Genomic DNA, 21,916 nt, shown 5'->3' with positions numbered 1-21,916 from the left:
TTTCAGCTGTTCAAATACTGATATGTAAAAAAGTGTAATAAATATAAACTCTCTTTTTAAAGGAACATTTTGAATATCCGATGTTGGATGTCATTTTGAGTCTTTAACTCTAATATCTATTGTTTATCAGCTGTTGTAGTTGTATATTTGCACCCGGTCTCTCTATTTTTATATAGAACTGAAAGATTTTTGGTGCTTGTATTGGTTCAGTAAATGTGGTATATTTTTATAAAACTATAATTGGATCAATAGGTGAATGTTTGTATTGCAGAATCCAAGAATTTTAAATTTTTGTACAATTTCTTAGATAAGAAGCTTTAATCACTTCTGCTGGGTTTTTTTGAGAACATAAAAGAATTTCTTCCAAATGCCTTTATTGTCTTTTTCTCCCAGAAACCTCACATTTCCACTCATTGAGTTAAGGATGAGTATTTATATAATATCCGTTCTGTTAAATGTGAAGAATGTTTTAAACAGGTTACCTCCATTGTTCGAATTTCATTATTAGGGTCTTTGGGTGAAAGTATCCCTTTTTTTCTTTTCTATTCTTTAAGTCCCTTTCTTTATGTTTGGCCTGATGTCTCAACACTGCATTTAACTTGGGTAACAGAAGGATTCATCTCCACTACTGGTGCTGCAATTCCTTATTTCGCACAAACATCTGCAAATAAACTTTAACAATATACACGGTGCTACTCTTTATGGAATGATGGATTTCTTTGATTATACTCGTCAACATCCCATGGTGCAGCACATTGTGAGTTAAGACCAGGCTTCGATGGACCGAATGGCCAACTCCTGTTCCTATAAGTAGGACTCTTCTAGACCATAAGGAAGGAAGGAAGTGAAGGGACCAACCGCCAGCAGCACCGCTCATGTAGAGGAAATGTCTCCAAACACTTTATGAGGGGGAGAAGCTGATGTTGAGAGGACTCAGCAAGAGGGAAAAATATTTATTTTAAAACACATGGTATCCTGTTTACATTTTACAAATTTCCACAAAGTCCAGAAAATCTGGTTCAAAGCCAAGCAATGGGTGGAAAGGACATTAAAGCTGTAGAGAGTGTACAGCATAGATTCACCAGGATGATGCCAGGGATGAGAAACTGTATGAGGAGAGACTTAAGATACTTGGGACTGTTTCCACTGGAGTAGAGAAGACTGAGAAGAGAGTTATTGGTGATTATTAAAATTATGAAGGCTTTTTGACAGGGTGCGAAGGGAAAAGACTATTTTATCTAGTTGGGGAGTCAGCGATGAGGGGATCATTAGTTTAAAATGATCATTAGGAAAGTCAGGAGAGAAGTTTGGAGAAATTTCTTTACACAGAGGGTTGTTGCAACAGGGAATATTTTGCGACAGGGAGTGCTTTAGACAGAGATTTAGAGATCTTATGGGAAAATTGGATAAATATTTGAAGCAGAGAAAGATACAGTACTATGGGGAAACAGGATTAGTTTGGGGATTGATACAGGGCTATGGGGAGAGAGCGGGGCACTGGGATTAGTTTGGGATTGACACAGGACTATGAAGAGAGCAGGGCAGCGGGGTTAGTTTGGGATTGATACAGTATAGAGCAGACAGAGAAACAATGGGCCGATTGGCCTTCTGTGCTGGAAATTTCTGTTTCTATAGTTCTTCCACTCTCTCTAGCTGGGAATTTTACTGAATGGGAAGTGGGGAAGCTGAAGCTAGAAACTGAATGAATCTATTATAAGGACATGGGATGAGGCAAAGAAGCAACCGGCCCTGAGTATGAGCCCTATGCCCTGGGCCTGAGTCACATGCTGCTGCCATGGGGCCTTCTGTCCCCTATTCAGCATAACTTTATCATAGTAGGTACAGCACTGGAGGAGGCCATTCGGCCCATCGTGCCTATGCTGGCTCTTTGAAAGAGCTGTCCAATTAGTCCCACTCCCCTTACCCCATGGCCCTGTTAAGTTTTCCCCTTCAAGTATTTATCCAATTCCCTTTTGAAAATTACTATTGAATCTGCTTCCACCACCCTTTCAGGCAGCGCATTCCAGATCATCACAACTTGCTGAGTTAAAAATGTTTCCTCATCTCACCTCTGGCTCTTTTGCCAATTACCTCAAATCTGTGTCATCGGTTACTGACCGTCTGCCACTGGAAGCAGTTTCTCCTTATTCACTCTATCAAAAGCCGTTCATGATTTTGAACACCTCTATCAAATCTCCCTTTAACCCTCTCTGCTCTCAGCAAAAGCCCAGCGTCTCCAGTCTCCACACAACTATCCCCATCCCTCAACTTGGAGCATCTTAGCTGGCTAGACAACCACTACATTATTTACATCTCCCTTACAAGTGTCATCTACCCGTAGAGAGGGAAAATTCAGTAATGATCCGTAAATCTCTGGCAGTAAAATAACATGAAATAAATAAACGTTGCTTTCAGTCAGAATAATTTTACAGGCAAAATGAAGAACACCTCTTCTGTGAGCGGTTGCGGTGGGGGAGGACCAGCCACTTGACCGTTAGGGGCGGGTCCTGTGGTGATTGACAGGACATACGGCCACTCAGCGTGGAGTATAGCACCACCCGCTTTACAGGATGCAGATTACCACCAATGAGTGCAGCTTGTGGGCGGGACTTCCGGCGCGAGTTTAGGTTGAGGCGAGAGTGTGTGTGGAGGCCGTGAGGGAGCGGTGTGGGGCCTACAGCTGCATCTGTCAACATTACACTTAGAAAGTACAGCGGGTAGTAATTATCGGAGTAGGCGACGGTCGCGCTCGGTTTGTTCGGAGAATTATTACAGAAGATGATTCGTTTGTTAATATTATTAAATACCTGAGCTGCGTTCGTTACCGTACGGCCGCCACTGAGCATGCGCATCGCAATTAGTGGCCGTAACTGAGCGTGTGCTGTGGCGAGCATGCGCAGTGTCCCATTGTTGACAACTATTAGCCCCGCCCCTCTCGTAGCCCCGCCCCTGCCACATAGCCCCGCCCCTAATCCCCAACCCCTCCCCCACCGCTCCGGCCAAGATGGCGGCCGGCGGCTACGCAGACTTGAGGGAGAAGCTTCAGTCGCCTCACCGCGAGAAGCAGCGGGCAGTGCCGCCTTACAACGGCCGCAAGCGCAAACACAAGGAGCCCGAGGCAGGAGACGAGGGCCTGCTGGCGGCGGGTGGCGGCGAGGAGTACGAGGATGAGCGGCAGGGAGAAGCTCGGCGAGTCAGGCAAGGCATCCGGCAGCTGCGGCTCTTCACCGCGGACGAGTGCACCGAGATCGAGACCAAAATCGAGGACGTGGTTTCCCGGGCCGAGAAGGGCATTTACCGGGACCACACGGTGGACAGGGCCCCGCTGCGGAACAAGTACTTCTTCGGGGAAGGTTACACGTACGGCTCGCAGTTGGAAAAGCGAGGCCCCGGCCAGGAGCGCCTGTATCCCAAGGGAGATGTGGACGACATCCCCGAGTGGATCCACCACCTGGTGATCAAGAAGCTGGTGGATCACCGGATTATTCCCGAGGGTTTTGTCAACAGCGCCGTCATCAACGACTATCAGCCGGGGGGTTGCATCGTGTCGCACGTGGATCCCATCCACATCTTCGAGAGGCCCATCGTCTCCGTGTCCTTCTTCAGCGACTCGGCTCTCTGCTTCGGCTGCAAGTTCCAGTTCAAACCCATCAGGGTGTCCGAGCCCGTCTACTTCTTACCTGTACGGAGAGGGAGTGTCACTGTGCTCAGGTGAGGTGGAGAAATGAACAGCTTCCAATATAGTCACACTACGTTTGATTGATCTTTCAGAAGTGGAATCTCTCCGAAGTTCAGTCAGTCTTTATCCTGGCGGGAGATTTCCAGAGGGGAATATGACTCGTGCCAAAAAACGGGGTACAGGGGAGAAAGCACATCCCTTCTTGTGGTTTGCACCACTTAATATAGTATAAATTTATAATTTCTTGCCTGAACAGGAAGATTTGAGTCTTCAAATCAGGACAGTTAACTCATTCTTTACACACAATTTTACAGCACAAAAGGAGGCCATTTGGCCCATTGTGCCTGAGCTGGCTCTTTGAAAGAGCTATCCAATTAGTCCCATTCCCCTGTTCTTCCCTATAACCCTGAAAATTTCTCCCCTTCAAGTATTTATCCAATTCCCTCTTGAAAGTTACTGTTGAATCTGCTTCCACCACCTTTTCAGGCAGTGCATTCCAGATCATAACTCGCTGTGTAAAAAAAATTGCTCCCCTCTGGTTCTTTTGCCAATTATCTTAAATCGGTGTCCTTTGTTAATCGCCCCTTCTGCCAGTGGAAACCGTTTCTCCCTGTCTACTTCATCAAACCTTCACATAATTTTGAACACCTATTAAATTAACATTCCCAATCATTTTCACAGGACTTCTCTCTGGGTTACCCTGCTAATTATAATGTTGCCTGCCTCAGGTCAGCACCATGTAGCAGTTATGTAAATGTGTGCATTTAATTGGAAGGTCAAATTCAGATCCTGAGCACAGGGAAGGGTGAAAGCACCAACACGCTGTGCCACAAATTAGTGTGGACACAGGTTGGCAGTTAGCAGTTCTCTGCTAAGTGAGGTTTTGATTTGGGGAAGGGTGGGGGGTGGAGAAAAGCGAGGTTAAGCACTTCTCCCATGGGAAGGGAAGATTGGCAGCTGAGGCTTTGGAGGCTGTTTTGAGCAGCTGGTTGAAGAATGGTGTTGGCAGAGGCCAGTGAGTGGGTTGTTTCCCTTTTCTAGCCAAAAGGCAAAACAAATCAAATCGGGCTGGGAGAAGGAAGTAAAATGCTTAAGGATCATGGCAATGTATATAATTATCACCAATTCGTCTGTATATATTTGTTCCAGTTCACTAGAATTAAGTCTTCGTACCTAGATGCACTGTAGGCTCTGACCTGTGAAGCCCATTTCCAGGGTTAGATTTTATTTCATAATCTTTCCGTTTGGTATTGTTTCTTCCGTGGATTATTTTCATGTCCAAATCTCAAATCCCCCCATTATTGATTTCTGTAGTACTCAATCAGCAGCTTCTGATTAAATTCTTCCATCTTTATATTTAAATCTAAGTATATGCATTCTTATCAACTCTTTTATGTATTTTAGTATAATTGCTCCTTGCTAAAGTGCTTCTGTATTAAATTAACAACCAGTGCATGTGGCTTTTCAAATTTTCTAAAAACTTTAGACACTAGACAGGTATATATCAAATAGATGTAATTTTGAAAAACAGTATTTCCATCATTCTGTTTTTTGAGGATGTATCATAGACTCCAAAATATGGTTTGAGGAATGACTCATTCCAGGACATCATTATCTAAGTAGAGAGCTTGCCAATCTTTCTCTTATATAATAGTGCTGTTGTTTATAAAATTTTGTTTTTTCTATTGAAACCTGTAGTTGGCACGTTGAGAATTGCTGATATTAGGACTGTGTCCATCAAATCTAATTGATTTTCTGTGGATCAAATTTTGTAAGGGGTTACGCGCTTAAGCTAGCCAGCATAGGCATGCCTATGGTGTATGGCACTACAGTAGTCACTCTGTTACAGCATGCTTAACAGAAAATTAGAATGGCCTCTGAAGGTCAATAATATTCAAATAGAATGAGATGGCTACTGATATCAATGCCCTTAATTTTATATACTTTCTACCCCCCAAGCTTAATGGGAAATGCATCACCCAGTGTAATAGCTTCACAGAACAAGAATGTCCAGGTTTGATCTTAGTTGAGGAGTACTTCTTTATCTAAGCACCCCTGCATTAAGGAGTAGGAAGGAATCAGCCATGGTTTCTGCTTTTGTTCAGTGTACCCATGAGTTTGTCTGGTGAAGATAGAATCTGGCTTGGCTAAGTTGTCCGTTATGCTTGAATTAGTTGCTGACACTGCTCACACATGAGGAAAGGCCATTTGGGTGGTGCACTGAGGTGCCATTAGTACCCTATGCATGATGAAGACTGATACAACCTGCTTGGAGGTCTCAAGCATTATTTCCTCAAACCAGGAGCCTTGGATGTTCCTCTCCATCAACCCCTTTCCTTATGGAAAAGCATTCAACTTCCACTCTGCCTCAGGTTTATGGCATAACTGAAATTGGGATTAATAGAAAAATTGCAAATGTTAGAAATTGAAAATAATTGCTTGACTGATCTGTGTATTTCCAACATTTCTGTTTTATTTGACATTGGGAACTGGTCCTTTTAACAAATTAAAGTGGTCTCTGAGGGTCAGTAATACTCAAGGACGTGCAGAAATTCAGGTAGGAATCTGTAAACCACCAGCTGTGTAGCACGGTACACTGGAGTATTGTTTTTGTTCTGAAGTGATTTGCTGTGGACTATTGTTCTCTACCTCCTGATATTTTAATAAAGGGGAATGGAGACCCTAAAGGGATAGATTGCTTTTGATGTTAAGGTAATAACATCATTTTACATCAGATGTTCTCTCCCTCATACCTTAAGAAAGGGCACTTAGAAAATCATAATATGATTAGGCAGAGTCAACACTGTTTTATGAAAGGGAAATGGTGTTTGACAAATCTTAGTTTTTTGAGGGTGTAACTAGCAGGGTAGACACAGGGGAACCTGTGGATGTATATTTGGATTTTCAAAAGGCATTTGATAAGGTGCCACACGAGGTTGTTACTCAAGATTAGGACTCATGGGATTGGAGGTAATATATTAGCATGGATTGAGGATTGGTTAATGGACAGAAAACAGAGTAGGGATTAATGGGTCATTTTTGGGTTGGCAGGTTGTAACTGGTAGGGTGCCGCAGGGATTGGTGCTTAGGCCTCAGCTATTTACGATCTATATTAATGACTTAGATGAAGGGACCGATTGTAATGTATCCAAGTTTGCTGACTATACAAAGCTACGTGGGAAATTAAGCTGTGAGGAGGACACAGAGTCTGCAAAAGGGATATAAATAGGTTAAGTGAGTGGGCAAGAAGATGGCAGATGGAGTATAATGTGGGGAAATGAAGTTATTCGCTTTGGTAGGAAAAATAGAAAAACAGAATATTTTTTAAATACACAATAAATGGGAGGATACTGAGGTGTAGAGGAACAAAGGGACCTTGGAGTGTATGTCCACAGATCCCTGAAGGTAGCAGGACAGGTAGATAAGGTGGTTAAGAAGGCATATGGGATACTTTCCTTTCTTAGCTGAGGCATAGAATATAAGAGCAGAGAGGTTATGTTAGATATGTATAAAACATTGGTTAGGCCACGGCTTGAGTACTGCATACAGCTCTGGTAACCACATTACAGGAAAGATGTGATTGCACAAGAGAGGGTACAGAGGAGATTTACAGGAATGTTGCCAGGGCTGGAGAATTTTAGCTATGAGGAAAGATTGTGGATAGGCTGCGTTATTTTCTTTGGAACAAAGGAGGCTGAGGGGAGATTTAATTGAGGTATATAAAATTATGAAGAAACTAGATAGTGTGGATGGGGAGGACCTTTTTCCCTTAACAGAGGGGTCAGTGACCAGGGGGCATAGATTTAAAGTAATTGGTAGAAGGATTAGAGGGGAGCTGAGGAGAAATTTTTTCACCCAGAGGGTGGTGGGACCTAGAACTCACTGCCTGAAAGGGTGGTAGAGGCAGAAACCTTCAACTCATTCACAAAGTACTTGGATGAGCACTTGAAGTGCCGTAACCTACAGGGCTACGGACCAAGTGCTGGAAAGTGGGACTAACCTGGATAGCTCTTTTTCGGCTGGCACGGACACAATGGGCCGAATGGCCTCCTCCTGTGCTGTAACTTTCTATGACTCTGAGAAATTATTAAATGTTGACATTCAGAGGGATTTGGGCATCCTTGTACATGAAACACAGAAAGTTAACATGCAGGTACAGCAAGCAATTAAGAAGGCAAATGTTAGGTTGGCCTTTATTGCAAGGGGGTTGGAGTACAAGAGTAAGGAAGTCTTATTGCAGTTGTGCAGGGCTTTGGTGAGGCCACACCTGGAGTACTGTGTGCAGTTTGGTCTCCTTATCTAAGGAAGGATATGCTCCCCTTAGAGGCTGTGCAACGAAAGTTCACTAGATTGATTCCTGGGATGAGAGGGTTGTCCTATGAGGAGAGATTGAGTAGAATGGACCTATACTCTTAGGAGTTTAGAAGAATGAGAGGTGATTGCATTGAAACATATAAGATTCTGAGGGAGCTTGACAGGGTGGATGCTGAGAGGCTGTATCTCTTGGCTGGAGAGTCTAGAACTAGGGGACATAGTCGCAGGATAAGGGTTTGACCATTTAGGACTGAGATGAGGAGGAATTTCTTCACTCAGGGTTGTGAATCTTTGGAATTCTCTACTCCAGAGGGCTGTGGATGCTCAGTTGTTGAGTATGTTCAAGGCTAAGATCGATAGGTTTTTGGACTCTAGGGGAATCAAGGGATATGGGGATCGGGCGGGAAAGTGGAGTTGAGGTCAAAAAGTCAGCCATGATCTTATTGAATGGAAGAGCAAGCTCGAGGGGCCCTATGGCCTACTCTTCCTATTTCTTACGTACCTGCCAGCAATGTACACTACTTAACAATTTGATGTTAGATCTGGAAAATGTTTGAAATTATGAAAGTGTAGGTGGGCATTGTCCATTTGTTTTGGTTACCAGCCATTCTGACACATGCTAGAGTTGCTGAAGTCTCATTGTACAGCAAATCACTAATCTCATTGTCCTAACCAACACTGAAATGTCTTTTCTCCTGTATACTACCTGCTGCATGGAATGCTTCCAGCTGGGAGGGTGGAATCGCTCGGGCCCCCCCCCCCCCCCCCCCCCCCCAAAAGCTGGGAGGGCGGGATCGCTCGGTCCCCCCCAGCTGGGAATCTGTTCCTGCTGTTCTGTGTGTGATGTGCAGAAGATAGGTTTGAGCAAGGATGTCTGTCTGGTCTTTATTTCTTTCCTTTCTTTCCCCCCCACCCCCCACCCAGCACACAACCAATGGTCTAGTTAAGAATTCATCAAACCCACTCAGTAGAAGCTAGCAAGTTGGAGGGGTAGCTCACTCTAGGATTGCAAGTTGTAACCTACGGTTGGGAGTTGGTCATTTTAATCACTTGATTTATGAAGCTACTGTGAAAATTTCAGTTCTTCAGTATGATTGAGACATCTGCATTGGGCCTGAAGGTGTGTGACAAAAAGCAGGCAGATGGCAACGTGTCCTTGTCCAAGTTGGTGAAAGCGCATTTAATCCATGAACAATTAATGTGTGCAAATATATGAAACACTTCAATAATCAATACAGTGTAATTGCATGAATAATGGATTGTTTGAGTTTTCTTGGATATCTTTAGTTTGCTCAAGGCCAGGTTGAATTCAGATCATTGCCATTCAGGTGAAGCTGTTGAATTCTGCTGTTTTTTGTTGTCCAGTTGGAAAATTGCTTCGACTCAGGAATGCTCACTCTTACTCTTCATTCCCATTACAATTTGGAATAGAACTGAATTTCATCATCGTCCATTTTGGACTGTCATGTGGAACCTGATTGATGGAAGTCTTTTTGTGATGGTCTGCACCGATTTCTAGTGTAGTTGTGATCGGCAGGCTGCTAGAAATCGGTTTGATTGGAACCTGAACAAAACTGGAGCCATCTCGGTTGATCTCCAACTGGTGGCATAAATGCAGCTCGATGATAGAATCTGGATCCGATGATAAAATTCCAAATTATTACTCACTCCCTTTATAGGTATTCTGGTCCAGTATTATATTTTGTGTTCTGAATGGGATTTCTGTTCTATACAGCAGTGCACTTTTTTGGATACCAAGTGCTTGTACTTGTGATCTGCACTCATGGTGAGTTACAGATCTCAGCTGAGCTGTTTGGAGCCTGGAAGGGGGAGAAGAGAGAACAGAATGGGATCTAAATAATTCCCCACAGAGAATGAAAGCAGTACTGGGAAAGGTCTAGAGAAAGAAATGATCGCTGTTGAGACAAAAGAAAAACACTGCATCTGCTAAAGATATGAAACAAAAGCACAAAATACTAGAAGCACTCAGCAGGTCAGGCAGTATTTGTGGAGAGAACTGGCCGCCTTGAGATTTGAAGCAGGATCCACACCTGAAATGTTAACTGGTTTGTTCTGTCCAAAGATGTGCCTGACCTGACCGGCTGTGTGTTCACTGTGTAGAGTTGGGGTGAACCGAAGCAGGAAAATGTCTTCACAAAAATGAAGGGTGAGAGAGAGATGTGAAGGATGTTTTTGAAACACTGATTGTATTTTCCATTGCCCTCTCTCCTCTGAGTTCACTGCCCTCCTGTCCTCCCTTAACTTCTCCCTTCATAAAAATATTCCTCCTGATATTCATGTCCACTCCCTCAACTTTGCCATCTGGCGTGTTCTCTATATTCCCACAGTCTCATTCACAGACAAAGCCAACTCTGATCACTTCCTTATGTCCCTCACCACTCTCATACCTCTTCCAACCCCACATCTTTCTGTGTCCACTCTTACCTATCCAGTCGTAGCTAGAGAATCTCCTGCAATGGCGTCTCTTCCCACCCACGCGCAATTACCTCTGGAGTCCTCCAAACATCTATCCTTAATTTCTTCCTATTTCTAATCTACGATATCCAGCTCTACCTCACCACCATCTCTCTTGACTACTGCATTGCCTCTGTGTTGTCAGACTGCTATCTAACATCCAGTCCTGGATGAGCCACAATTCCCTCACACTGTGACCGAAGCTATTGCCTTCGGCCCCCACCACAAAGTCTGTTCCCTCGCCGCTGATTTCATCCCCTTCATTGGCCACTGTCTCAGGCTGAACCAAACTGCTCACAGCCTCGGCGTCTTATTTGACCCCAAGTTGAGCTTCCGACCCCGTATCCTCTCCATCACAAAGACCGCCTACTTCCACCTCTAACGTTGCCCGCCTCCGCTCCTGCCTCAGCTCATCTGCTGCTGAAACCCTCGTCCTTGCTTTTGTTTCCTCGACTGTTCCAATGCTCTCCTGGCCTGCCTCCGATCTACCGCCCTCCATAAACTTAAGCTTGTCCAGAACTTTGCTGCCATATCCTCTAACTCGTACCAAATCCCGTTCACCTGTCACCCCTGTGCTCGCTGACCTACGTTGGCTCCTGGTCCGGCAACGCCTCAATTTTAAAATTCTCATTCTCATGTTCAGATCCCTCTATGGCCTCGCCCCTCCTATCTCTGTGACCTCCTACAACCCTCCGAGATCTCTGCATTCCTCCAACTCTGGCCCCTTGTACGTCCCCCACTTTCTTCACCCCACCATTGGTGGCTGTGCTTTCAGCCGTTTAGGCCCTAAGCTGTGGAATTCTCTCCCTTAACCTCTCTGCCTCTACCTCTCCACCTTTTAGGACCCTTATTAAAACCTATCTCTGTAACTAAGCTTTTAGACACCCATCCTAATATCTCCTACTTTGACCCGGTTATCAATTTTTGTCTGATTATGCTCCTGTGAAGCACCCTGGGATGTTTTACTATGTGAAAGTCACTATATAAAAGTAAATTGTTGTATATATTTAATTTTTAAACATTTTTATGCACTCCATGGTTGCCTTTTATCCTCATTGCCACTTGGAGGCATAAGCGAATGTCTTGTGGTAATATCATCCATATTCTCAGAACAAAAAGCAAAATATTGCAGATGCTGGAAATCTGAAGTGAAAACAAAGTGCTGGAAATACTCAGCAGGTCATGTAGCATCTGTGGGGAGAGGAAAAAGGTTAGGTTAATGTTTCAGGTCTTGTGACCTGTTATATAAATGAGCGGCCTATAAGGAGGAACAGAACCAGGTAAAGAGTCGAGGGGGAAAAAATGAGCACGTACGTGGAAAGAAAAAGTGATTAGGTGGAGAATAGGGGATGATCAAATGATGTGTGATAGTGTAAGACAAAGGGAGGCAGGATGAGAGATAATGTAGAAATAAAAGGTACTACCAGCCCCAGAGGATGTGTGAATGGTTAAAGCAGAATAGAAGAGGAGGGGGAGGTATGGAAAAAGTGGCAAAACTGAGCAGGCTTCAGTAGCCCGGGAGTGTGGTGGAAGAAAAAGGCAGGATTCTTCGTCATATTTCATAAGTTCCTTCTTGGTGAAGTCGTTGGCCCTTAGTGTCTTTTATTATGCTATTCTTCAAAAGTTTGTGGCCATAAAGTTTCCCAAAGAAAGATCGTAGAGTTTTTATTATAGGACAAAGTGTGTTGTAATTAACCTAATTTATAGGAGCAAATTCAAGTTAATTTGTCATAATGGTATTGTGTGATAACCTGACCTATATATTTGCCAAACCTAGTTTAAATATTAAAATTCTTTAATGAAAAAGTGATATGTGTTCGAGCTTTGTTTAACTTTTTTAATGCTTTGGTAAATAGGGCATGATTTGCACCTAGGATGGTAACTTTTGCCCTGATCCTTGCCAATCACTGACCGGCTGCTTTCTCTGTTTAGGGACTGTATTTTGCATTCTGGATTTCAAGCAGCTAGGCTGTATTTTTACTGAGTCAATTTTGAAGTTATTTGGGGGAAGGAGCATCCTGCAGTGGGTAAACATGCTACTAATGAGCATTCCAGCAAGGTCTCTGGTTAAGACGGTCTCTGGTTAAGACGGTCTCTGGTTAAGACGGTCTCTGGTTAAGACGGTCTCTGGTTAAGACGGTCTCTGGTTAAGACGGTCTCTGGTTAAGACGGTCTCTGGTTAAGACGGTCTCTGGTTAAGACGGTCTCTGGTTAAGACGGTCTCTGGTTAAGACGGTCTCTGGTTAAGTGAGTAGCTGCTCTTAATGTGTGACAGTTTGAAGATCTGATGCCGGTACCTCTGATCTCTGAGAGCGAGTTGAGAAAATACAGTTCGGAGCATGGAACAAAGGAAAGAGATTTGAAATTGCCTCCCCGTCCTTGCAGTGGCAGACTGCATTACTTCTTGGTTTTATTCTGGCTCTACCTGTCAAGCTGCTAATTTTTCAACACTAACATTTTGCTGATCTACCCACAGAATTTTGACTAGTAATCATGTGCTGGATTGGGTTATGCACATCTATCTGTTTATCCCAGGAATCATTGATAATCAGAAGCTGTGTCAATGCTTCTGCCAGTATTGTTGAGAAGATGCAGAGTTCAGTTGTTCATGCTTGCTGTATAACCAGATCAAACTCTCTTAAATATACCTAAAAAGCCCTTGGGGGGGCTCTCAGACTTTTATACTGGGTTAAGGACGGTGTTAGTGCCACTGGATCCCGACATGTGGGGTCTCGCGCACCTAGTTGGCACCCCCAGTAAACCTGCTGGATTCACTAAGGCCAGCAGCCAAGCAGGCCTGTGTTTTTCTTTTACCTCTTAGTTGGTTGTCTTCAGAAAATGTGGCAAGTTTACTTTGAGGTTGTCACTGGCTGTGGCGGAAGGGGCCTCTACATTTGTATTTTCAAGTTGCCTGCTGTTGTCATACACGACCATACATGTCAAGTATAATTTTGAAACAAGGACCCAAGAATCGAAAAAAGGGCAAATTGGATTTTTTTTTAATGGGGTGAGACTAGGAGCTGTGGAGGAGCAAAGGGATGTGTGTCCATGTACAGAAATCACTAAAAGCTATTGCATAGACACAAAAAGTAATCAAAAGGGTAATGCAATGTTGACCTTTATCTCAGGGGTTGAAATACAAAAGTGAGGAAGTTATGCTTCAGTTGCATAGAGTCTTGGTTAGGCCCCATCTGGAGAACTGCATTCAGTTTTGGGCACCACACCTCAGGAAGGATATATTAACCTCGGAGGGGGTGCAGCGTAGATTCACCAGAATGATACTGTGGCTTAAAGGGTTAAATTATGAGGACAGGTTGAATAAACTTGGGTTATATTTCCTTGAATTTAGAAGGTTAGTGGGTGATCTAATCAAGGTATTTAAAATGATAAAGGGATTTTATAGAGTACGTAAGAAATAGGAGCAGGAGTAGACCGTACGGCCCCTCGAACCTGCTCTGCAATTCCATAAGATCATGGCTGATCTTAACCTCAACTCCACTTTCCTGCCCGATCCCCATATTTCTTGATTCTCCTAGAGTGCAAAAATCTATCTATCTCAGCCTGGAATATATTCAACGACTCAGCATCCACAGCCCTCTGGGTTAGAGAATTCCAAAGATTCACAACGCTCTGAGTGAAGAAATTCCTTCTCATCTCAGTTTTAAAAGGCCGACCCTTATCCTGCGACTATGCCCTCTAGCTCCAGCCTCTCCAGCCAGGGGAAACAACCTGAGCATCTACCCTGTTAAGCTCCCTCAGAATCTTTTATGTTTCAAAGCGATCACCTCTCATTCTTCTAAACTCCAGAGAGTATATGCCCATTCTACTCAACCTCTCCTTATAGGACAGCCCTCTCATCCCAGGAATTAATCTAGTGAACCTTCGTTGCACCGCCTCCAAGGCAAGTATATCCTTCCTTAGACAAGGAGACCAAAACTGTATGCAGTACTCCAGGTGAGGTCTCACCAAAGTTCTGTACAATTGTAGTAAGACTTCCTTACTCTTGTACTCCAACCCCCTTGCAATAAAGGCCAACATGCCATTTGCTTTTCTAATTGCCTGCTGTACCTGCATGCTAACTTTTTGTGTTTCTTGTACCAGGGCACCCAAGTCACTCTGGACACCAACATTTAATAGTTTCTCACCATTTAAAAAATATTCTGTTTTTCTATTCTTCCTACCAAAGTGAATAACCTCACATTTCCCCACATTATACTCCATCTGCCACCTTCTTGCCCACTCATTTAACCTGTCTATATCCCTTTGCATACTCTGTCCTCCTCACAGCTTACTTTCCCACCTAGCTTTGTATCGTCAGCAAACTTGGATACATTACACTCGGTCCCTTCATCTAAATCATTAATATAGATTGTAAATAGCTGAGGCCCGAGCACTGATCCTTGCGGCACCCCACTAGTTACAACCTGCCAACCAGAAAATGCCCTGTTTATCCCTACTCCCTGTTTTCTATCATTAACCTCAAATCCTTTATCCATGCTAATATGTAGATACGGAGAAACAAAGATTGCATTGTTCCTAGGATGAAACCTTTCAGCCACTAAGTTGGTTTTATATCAAATTAAACACCATATAATATTACTGGTTAAAGATGACTAGTAGTTACAAGGCAGCAATTTAGTCTACTGGCACTGTTGTAAACTGAGAGTGAGACTGGTGTAGAGCCCTTAGATCGTTTTGGGTTGCACTCATTATCACCTTGCCTTTCCCCCCCCCCCCCCCCCACCCCACCTCCTTTCCTCAACTACACCTTCCACAAAACTTCCCACCCAGATCCATGGCTATCAACCCACAGAGTCATTTGTAGTGTGCCTCAAAGCTCCATCTTTGGTCCCCTCCTATTTACTATCTACATGTTAGCCCTTGGTGATATCATTTGCAAGTTCCCTCATGTACGCTGATGATGCCCTAACTCTACCTCTTCACTGCCACCATTAACTTTAGGGCTGTTGCTATACTTATCAATTGCTAGTTTGACATCAAATCCTGGATAAGTTGAACTTTCTACGTCTCAATGTTGGCAGAATTGAATCAATTGAATCTGTTTGGTTCTCACCAGCATTTTGTGACTTCATCAAGCTTCTTGGGGTTTCTTACTCAGCTGAGCTTGGTGCTGCAAAGGCTCTGTATTCTGTTCAACTCTGAGCTGACATTCCTACCTAACATCTGTTTCCTGCCTTCCATCTCTATCATGTCCACTTATGATCCCAACTCATTCCCTTTGCCAACAAAGCCTTCATCTGCACCTGCATCACTTCTTCTAGTACCAATTTCTTGAATGCCCTCTTCACCTGCCTCCACCCTTTACAAACTTCAGCTAATCCAGAACTCTGGCTCATGTCCTCCTGGATGGAGCTTTGTGAGCCCATCCTTATCCAGTTCCGCTGGATCCTTATGCCCCAGTGAATCGACTGTGACATTTTTGTTCTTGTGTTCACATCCCTTCACAATCTCACTCCATTTTATTTGGTTAGTAATTTCCAACCCACACGCTCCAGTCCTCTGACTCCAGATTACTGCTGCACGTTGGATGCCGCTCTTCAGCCACTATGCCCTGGCCCTCTTGAATTCTCTCACCAATCACTTTGCCTTTCAACCTCCCACCCTGCTTTTAAAAGCCTCGTAAAACCCTGACTCTGCGACTTTGTTCAGTCTTTCTCTTTCCTCTTCCCACCGCAAAATTCAGTTACTTCCTCTTCAGTGCTGGTCTTCATTTGTGAATTACATCGAAGCTATAACACAAACAGGCTGTTTGGCCCAATCAGTCTGTGTTGGTGTTTATCCTCCACATCATCAGTGGTCCTAATCCCATGTGCCTTTCGTTCACTGTTCTTTCAAACACCTAGCTCACCTATTCTTAAATATTGACATGGTTTCAGTTTTCATCACTAACTCATGTGAATTCCACAGCCTCACAACCCTCTGTGTTTAAAAAAAATATTTTTTTCCCCTGCTTTGTCCTAAATCGCTCCATTTAACCTTCTATCTACGTAAAGCGCTCTGAGACATTTGTTTACATTCAGAGAACCAGATGAGTGTACGCCATTGTTTGTTTTTGGTTTGTGACGTTGATTTGCGATCCATTTGTGAATCAAAGCAGAGTACTCGAGTGATTTCTTGCAGATCGCGTCCATTTTAGGTGCTGTCACTGGGATAAAATGTATCTTAAATGGAAATCCTGACAGCCGCCAGTAGCTGTAGTTACTCCATTCAGGAATGTATATTCATAGTAAAATATTTTTTTTAAAGTGTCGTGCTTTTTAAAAAAGTTTATTTGAAGAACATTGCTGTGAGTTTACCTGGTTGGTTCTAAAGTTGCCATTCGGCTTCAACCTGTACAAACCTGTACCTGTACAACCTGCAACTTGTACAAAATGCATTCGGATAGTGGCTTAGGTCAGAAATGATGAATGATTCCATGACCTGATACTCTTGTTTCGATTTCTTGTATTGAAATGCTTCTTCATTTCAACTTCACGTATGTTGCTTGAAAATGTACAATTATTTCTCAGTCTCGGGTTTTTGAAATGGAATCTGCATGGTCGTCATATTTCTGCCTGTGGGGCTGAGCGTCCTGCATGATGGAGCAGAGTGTCTCAAATGCTGCATTTTATATCTTTTCTAAATTTGTTGACTTACTAGTACATTAGTTCTGTCGTCATATACTGATGAAAAACAATTTCTGCACTTGTATCACTGATTTCCATTGGGTAGCTGACATCATCTTTTGTAATTGGACTGAGGGGGTCTGAGGAGCATGTGAGTATTTACAGGAGGTCTCCGGTAGTGTATCAGCATTTACAGGGTTTCTCCGAGGGAGTGTCAGCATTTACGGGGGGGGGGGGGGTCTCCGGGGGCGTGTCAGCATTTACAGGGGGGTCTCTGGGGGCGTCAGTATTTACAGGATATCTCTGTGGGAGTGTCAGTATTTACAGGGGGGGGTGTCTGTGGGAGTGTCAGTATTTATAGGGGGGGTCTGTGGGAGTGTCAGTATTTACGGGGGGGGGGGGGGGGGATGTCTCTGGAGGTGTGTCAGTATTTACAGGGGGTCTCTGGGGGCGTGTCAGTATATTTACAGGGTGTCTCTGGGGGCGTGTCAGTATTTACAGGGGGTCTCTGGGGGCGTGTCAATATTGAGGTAATTTGCCATACAGAAAAATTTGAAAACCACTAAATGTATTTGATTTCAGTAAGTCATGTATCACATTATTTGCTGAATAGTTAGTTTATATAGTAAAGTGCAGCAGCCAATGCAACCTCAGTCACATAGGGATAGTGAGATCAAACAACAACTTAACAAAAAATCCATCCAGCCTAGAATTGATTTTATCCATCTGTTTACTATTGTCTCTATCGGTTGGATTGCTTTTGTAACGTTTAATGGATGATATCGGCCTTAAGTTCAGAATTACTTGATTTCAATCCTTTTGGTCACCCAGTGCAGTGCCATCCCTGAGTGATCAAGGAAACCTGTTTCCAGGCAAGTGACAACCTTTCCTTTTTGTTCTTTCCCTGGCTCTGTACTTGCTTAAAAGCAGTTCATCTCTAACTTCTTCCAATTCTGATGAAAGGTCATCGACCTGAAACATTAACTCTGTTTCTCTCTCCGCTGATGCTGCCTGACCTGCTGAGTGTTTCCAACTTTTTTTGTTTTTATTTCAGATTTCCAGCATCTACCGTATTTTGCTTTTGTGACTGTTGATCTGTGTAGTGAGTAGAAGGTGTGCAAATGTCCAGGGTGACAGTCCTTTTTTTTATATATAGTTTGATATTTTCCCCAATTTTCTTCTCTTTGGAACTCCTGGTGTGGGGCATGGTCCCATGACACTGGCTGAGCCTCTACAGTAGGCTTTTGACCAGAGTAGGAATTGCTGTGTTATGATCAAAAGCCAGAGCTGTGGCCCATTCTTCCCCATTCACTGTACCCTACAGATGTTGAGGCCAATTATAGTGCCTGCACTGTTGGATCAGCGAACTCCGCCCAGGCCGGGGATCAAACCTGGGATCTTGCTGATCTATATGCCCAAGTGCCACGCTGGAAAGTACCTTTACCAACTGAGCTGTAGGGGAGGGGAAATGCTCACTTTTCTTTCTGGAGTTGGGGGGGGGGACACTTGGTATCTCTTGTCCACCTGGTCATGAAGTTGCTAAGAGGAGAAATCCTGGACTGAAACCTGATTCCTATCATTGGGGAACCAACCATTGCACCACCAGAACGTAGCAACACTTAAAAATAGCCGACTCCCAGTCTCTCTTGCTATTAATATTGATGGCAGGTTGCCTTCAACGTAACAGGCGTATGACTTGGCCAGAAGGGCAACGCTTGGAACAAACGGACTGTTTTTCTGTACCCTGGACAACAGGAAACATCTATTGCCAGAACAATTTTTAAAGAACCCCTTATCTAGCCGGACCACTAGAAGATGCACCAGCAGCTTTATATCTGCAAAGGTTCTACCACAACTGTGATGAGAATTTTTCCTCCCCAGCGTACTGTTCTGGCTGCTTTGCCAGACCTGTATTCCTCTTTGAGTAGCTGTGTCCCAATATGGAAGTTGCTGCAAACTGTGTAATGTGCCAAGTGAGTCTGTAATATCAGCTTCTGTCTGCAACTCTCTTACCCTATGTTTGTACTGCTTTTCTAAGATCAGGATGAACTCCGAACACAGCTTCCAGAACACAGTATATTCATGTCGTCCAAAATTAATGTAAACTGAAGGTGTGGAGGGGGGTGGTTTGGTGCCAGTGTAATTCGGGGTGAATGACTTTGAGCTTATACAATGTCCAGTAGCTGTATTTTGTTTGTGCCTCTGAGATTTGTTTAAGTATTCCACTCAATTATCCCTCACAGATTTAAAATGAAGGCATTGGATTATACTGGCAGTTCTCTATCACTCTGGAATGAGTGCAGATGTTGGTTGTTGGATTTTAGGCTGATGTATGTTGTCTTCACTGCCTAATTCAGTTCCCCTAATATGGGTTAATGCACTGCCCAGTGTGATACTTAGCCAAACCGATCAGGAAGATCTTGGGTTCAATCACCAGTCTGCGTTCAGTCGAGTGGTCTTAGCTCATTTGCTGCAATTGTTCGCGCATTTATGTGTATAGACACGTCAGGTGAGCACAAAATTAGACTCTCCTGTGATTGTGTCCTGGCTTGTATATGCTGCTGACACTCGCTACACAGTCTAACACACAGAGAATGGCTACTTGTGTGAGGTACCAAAGGGTTGCAGATGTCTTGTAGAACTAGTGCAGCAAGCCTGCACGTTCAGGCATTGTGGGGGTAAAGTTTGGAAAATGTACTCGTTCAAATTTGTTTTTGGAGATTAAAACTTCATTTAATGGTGATAATTACAGTAAAGTTAGCAAAACTCAATGAAATTGCTGATAACTCTGAAGTCCTGCTTTTGATGTCTCGTTCAGTTTGTGTTTTTAAACAGTCAGTTTAGTCTTGATCAATGAGGCAGGTTGGCAGCATTCTGTAATGAGGCAGGCAGCAGTACAAACCTGATGAGGGAGGGTATTTGTTTGCAAACAGTAAAAACACACAGTTTGTCTTGAAAATGAAACATGATTTGAATCATTTTATCTCTCCAAGGACACATACCTTTTGCATTGCTCACGCTTTCACAGCAGTTTTTGGGTGACGTAGCTTCAAGTTTTCTGTGCAAACATTTACCATGTAACAGTAATATATTTAACAGGCAGAAGCAGAGTGTGCCAAGCCTATCTTGCCTTGCTGCAATTTTTCCCCGGTTAATACTAGGCTGGGGCTTGCATTCGCTCATGTAGCTAAGATACAAGGCCTAAAGTTAACATTTTTTGAAAAGGCACAAACTTCCAATTTAGAAATAAACCCAGGGCTTTTTTCATCTCCTTTATAAATCACATCTCAACGTTATAGAATTAACCTGTTGCGTGTAGACACTTGTGGTTGTGGCTTTACAGCTGTTAATTATTTTTATTTTTCACCCACGGCCCCCTAGCCCACACAGCCATGTTCTTGCAGCCTCCAGATGTAGAATCCTGCTGCAGGGCAGCTATGTTGAACTGATTTGCTCATAAGTTGTGACCAAGAGTTTAAATTGACACAGGATTGCATATTTGGTCCTGAAATAGGTTCGGGACATACTGCAAGCAATGACTGACATTAAAAAGGCATGTATAGGCTTTGTACATGGTTTGGAGAGGCTGGACTAAATAGTCTTTTCTGTTCTCCTGTATGCAGTAGCTTTGTTTGAGTGACACTTGGCAGGCATTTAAAGGGTAAGGGTATTCTGTGGGAAAGTGCTCAACATACAGAGTACTTTGGAAGATTTTTGGGTTTTAAAAAAAAATCAGGATGCTTTAGCACACACTGGCCTCTCATCTTTGGGTCACAGATTCCTGTATCTTTATTGGTTGTAAGGTGATATGTGAAATGAGTTTGGTAGTCTCAATCCATTTCCCAGTAGGCATGTGCCTACTGCACTAAACTGCCCTTAATTCAATACAAATTGGCAGTGCGACAGGTGTGTGAACTATAACTGTTACTCTGCAGTAGAGGAAGCTTTTCTGATGCTAGGGCAGAGCAGAGGGAGATTTACTAGGTATATAACATTGCAATATTTCTGTGTTGTCCAGTAGAAATTGGTAACTTGCCACATGCACTAATTTTAGTAGAAAACACTATACACACGATACAAGTAAATGTTCTTGACACGTATATTAACAAACATCTGCCACCATTCAGTGCGAAACATTCTAGTCTTTCTCTTTTATCAAAGTTTGTAATTCAGGCATGAATTCATCAGACGTAGCACATCTTGGTGCAATGTCTAGGTTTTTGTCCAGCAGTTGCAAGCGGTACTTTTACTTCATCAGAGTGACAGCTGAGAATGTTGAGTCGTGATTCACACCACACCTGACCCTGCTGTCGATCCAGAATGCGGTTAGATGCTGCTTGCCCTTTGCCGTGATGTGCCCTGTTAGATCTACGTGTTATTGAGTGAGTTGCTTTCTGCTGGCCTGCAGTGGTTAATCTGATTGGTTGCGCTGACTTCTCCGTACATTGTTGCTGCTGTTTCCATTTTGCTAAAGTCTGGTGTTTTCACCCATGTAACACACTATTTTAATAGAACATAGAATGGTTACAGCACAGAAGGAGGCCATCGAGCCCATGCTGGCTCTTTGTAAGAGCAATCCAGTTAGTGCCATTACCCCGCTCTTTCCCTGTAGCCCTGCAAATTTTTTCCCTTCAAGTATTTATCCAATTCCTTTTTGAAAGCCATAATTGAATCTGCATCCACCACCCTTTCAGGCACTGCATTCCAGATCATAACTATTCGCTATGTAAAGTTTTTCCTCGTGTCGCCTTTGGTTCTTTTGCCAGTCAACTTAAATCTGTGTCCTTTGGTTCTCGACCTTTCTGTCAATGGGAACAGTTTC

General features: G+C 43.5%; 1 protein-coding gene across 1 annotated transcript in view; it reads left to right on the top strand.

The window, feature by feature from the left end:
• Window positions 1-2,611: 2,611 nt before the first annotated feature.
• Window positions 2,612-21,916, top strand: part of alkbh5 (alkB homolog 5, RNA demethylase) — a 31,988-nt gene continuing 12,683 nt past the window's right edge. Inside the window, exon 1 of the mRNA XM_068003092.1 lies at window positions 2,612-3,711. Coding sequence (XP_067859193.1) covers window positions 3,005-3,711 — 707 coding nt within the window. The 5' untranslated portion in view covers window positions 2,612-3,004. The remainder of the gene's footprint in view (window positions 3,712-21,916) is intronic.

Source organism: Heptranchias perlo, chromosome 22 (assembly GCF_035084215.1).
Source record: "Heptranchias perlo isolate sHepPer1 chromosome 22, sHepPer1.hap1, whole genome shotgun sequence".
Lineage (NCBI taxonomy): Eukaryota > Metazoa > Chordata > Chondrichthyes > Hexanchiformes > Hexanchidae > Heptranchias > Heptranchias perlo.
The sequence above is the reverse complement of the archived record's forward strand: the minus strand, read 5'-3'. Positions and strand labels throughout refer to the sequence as shown.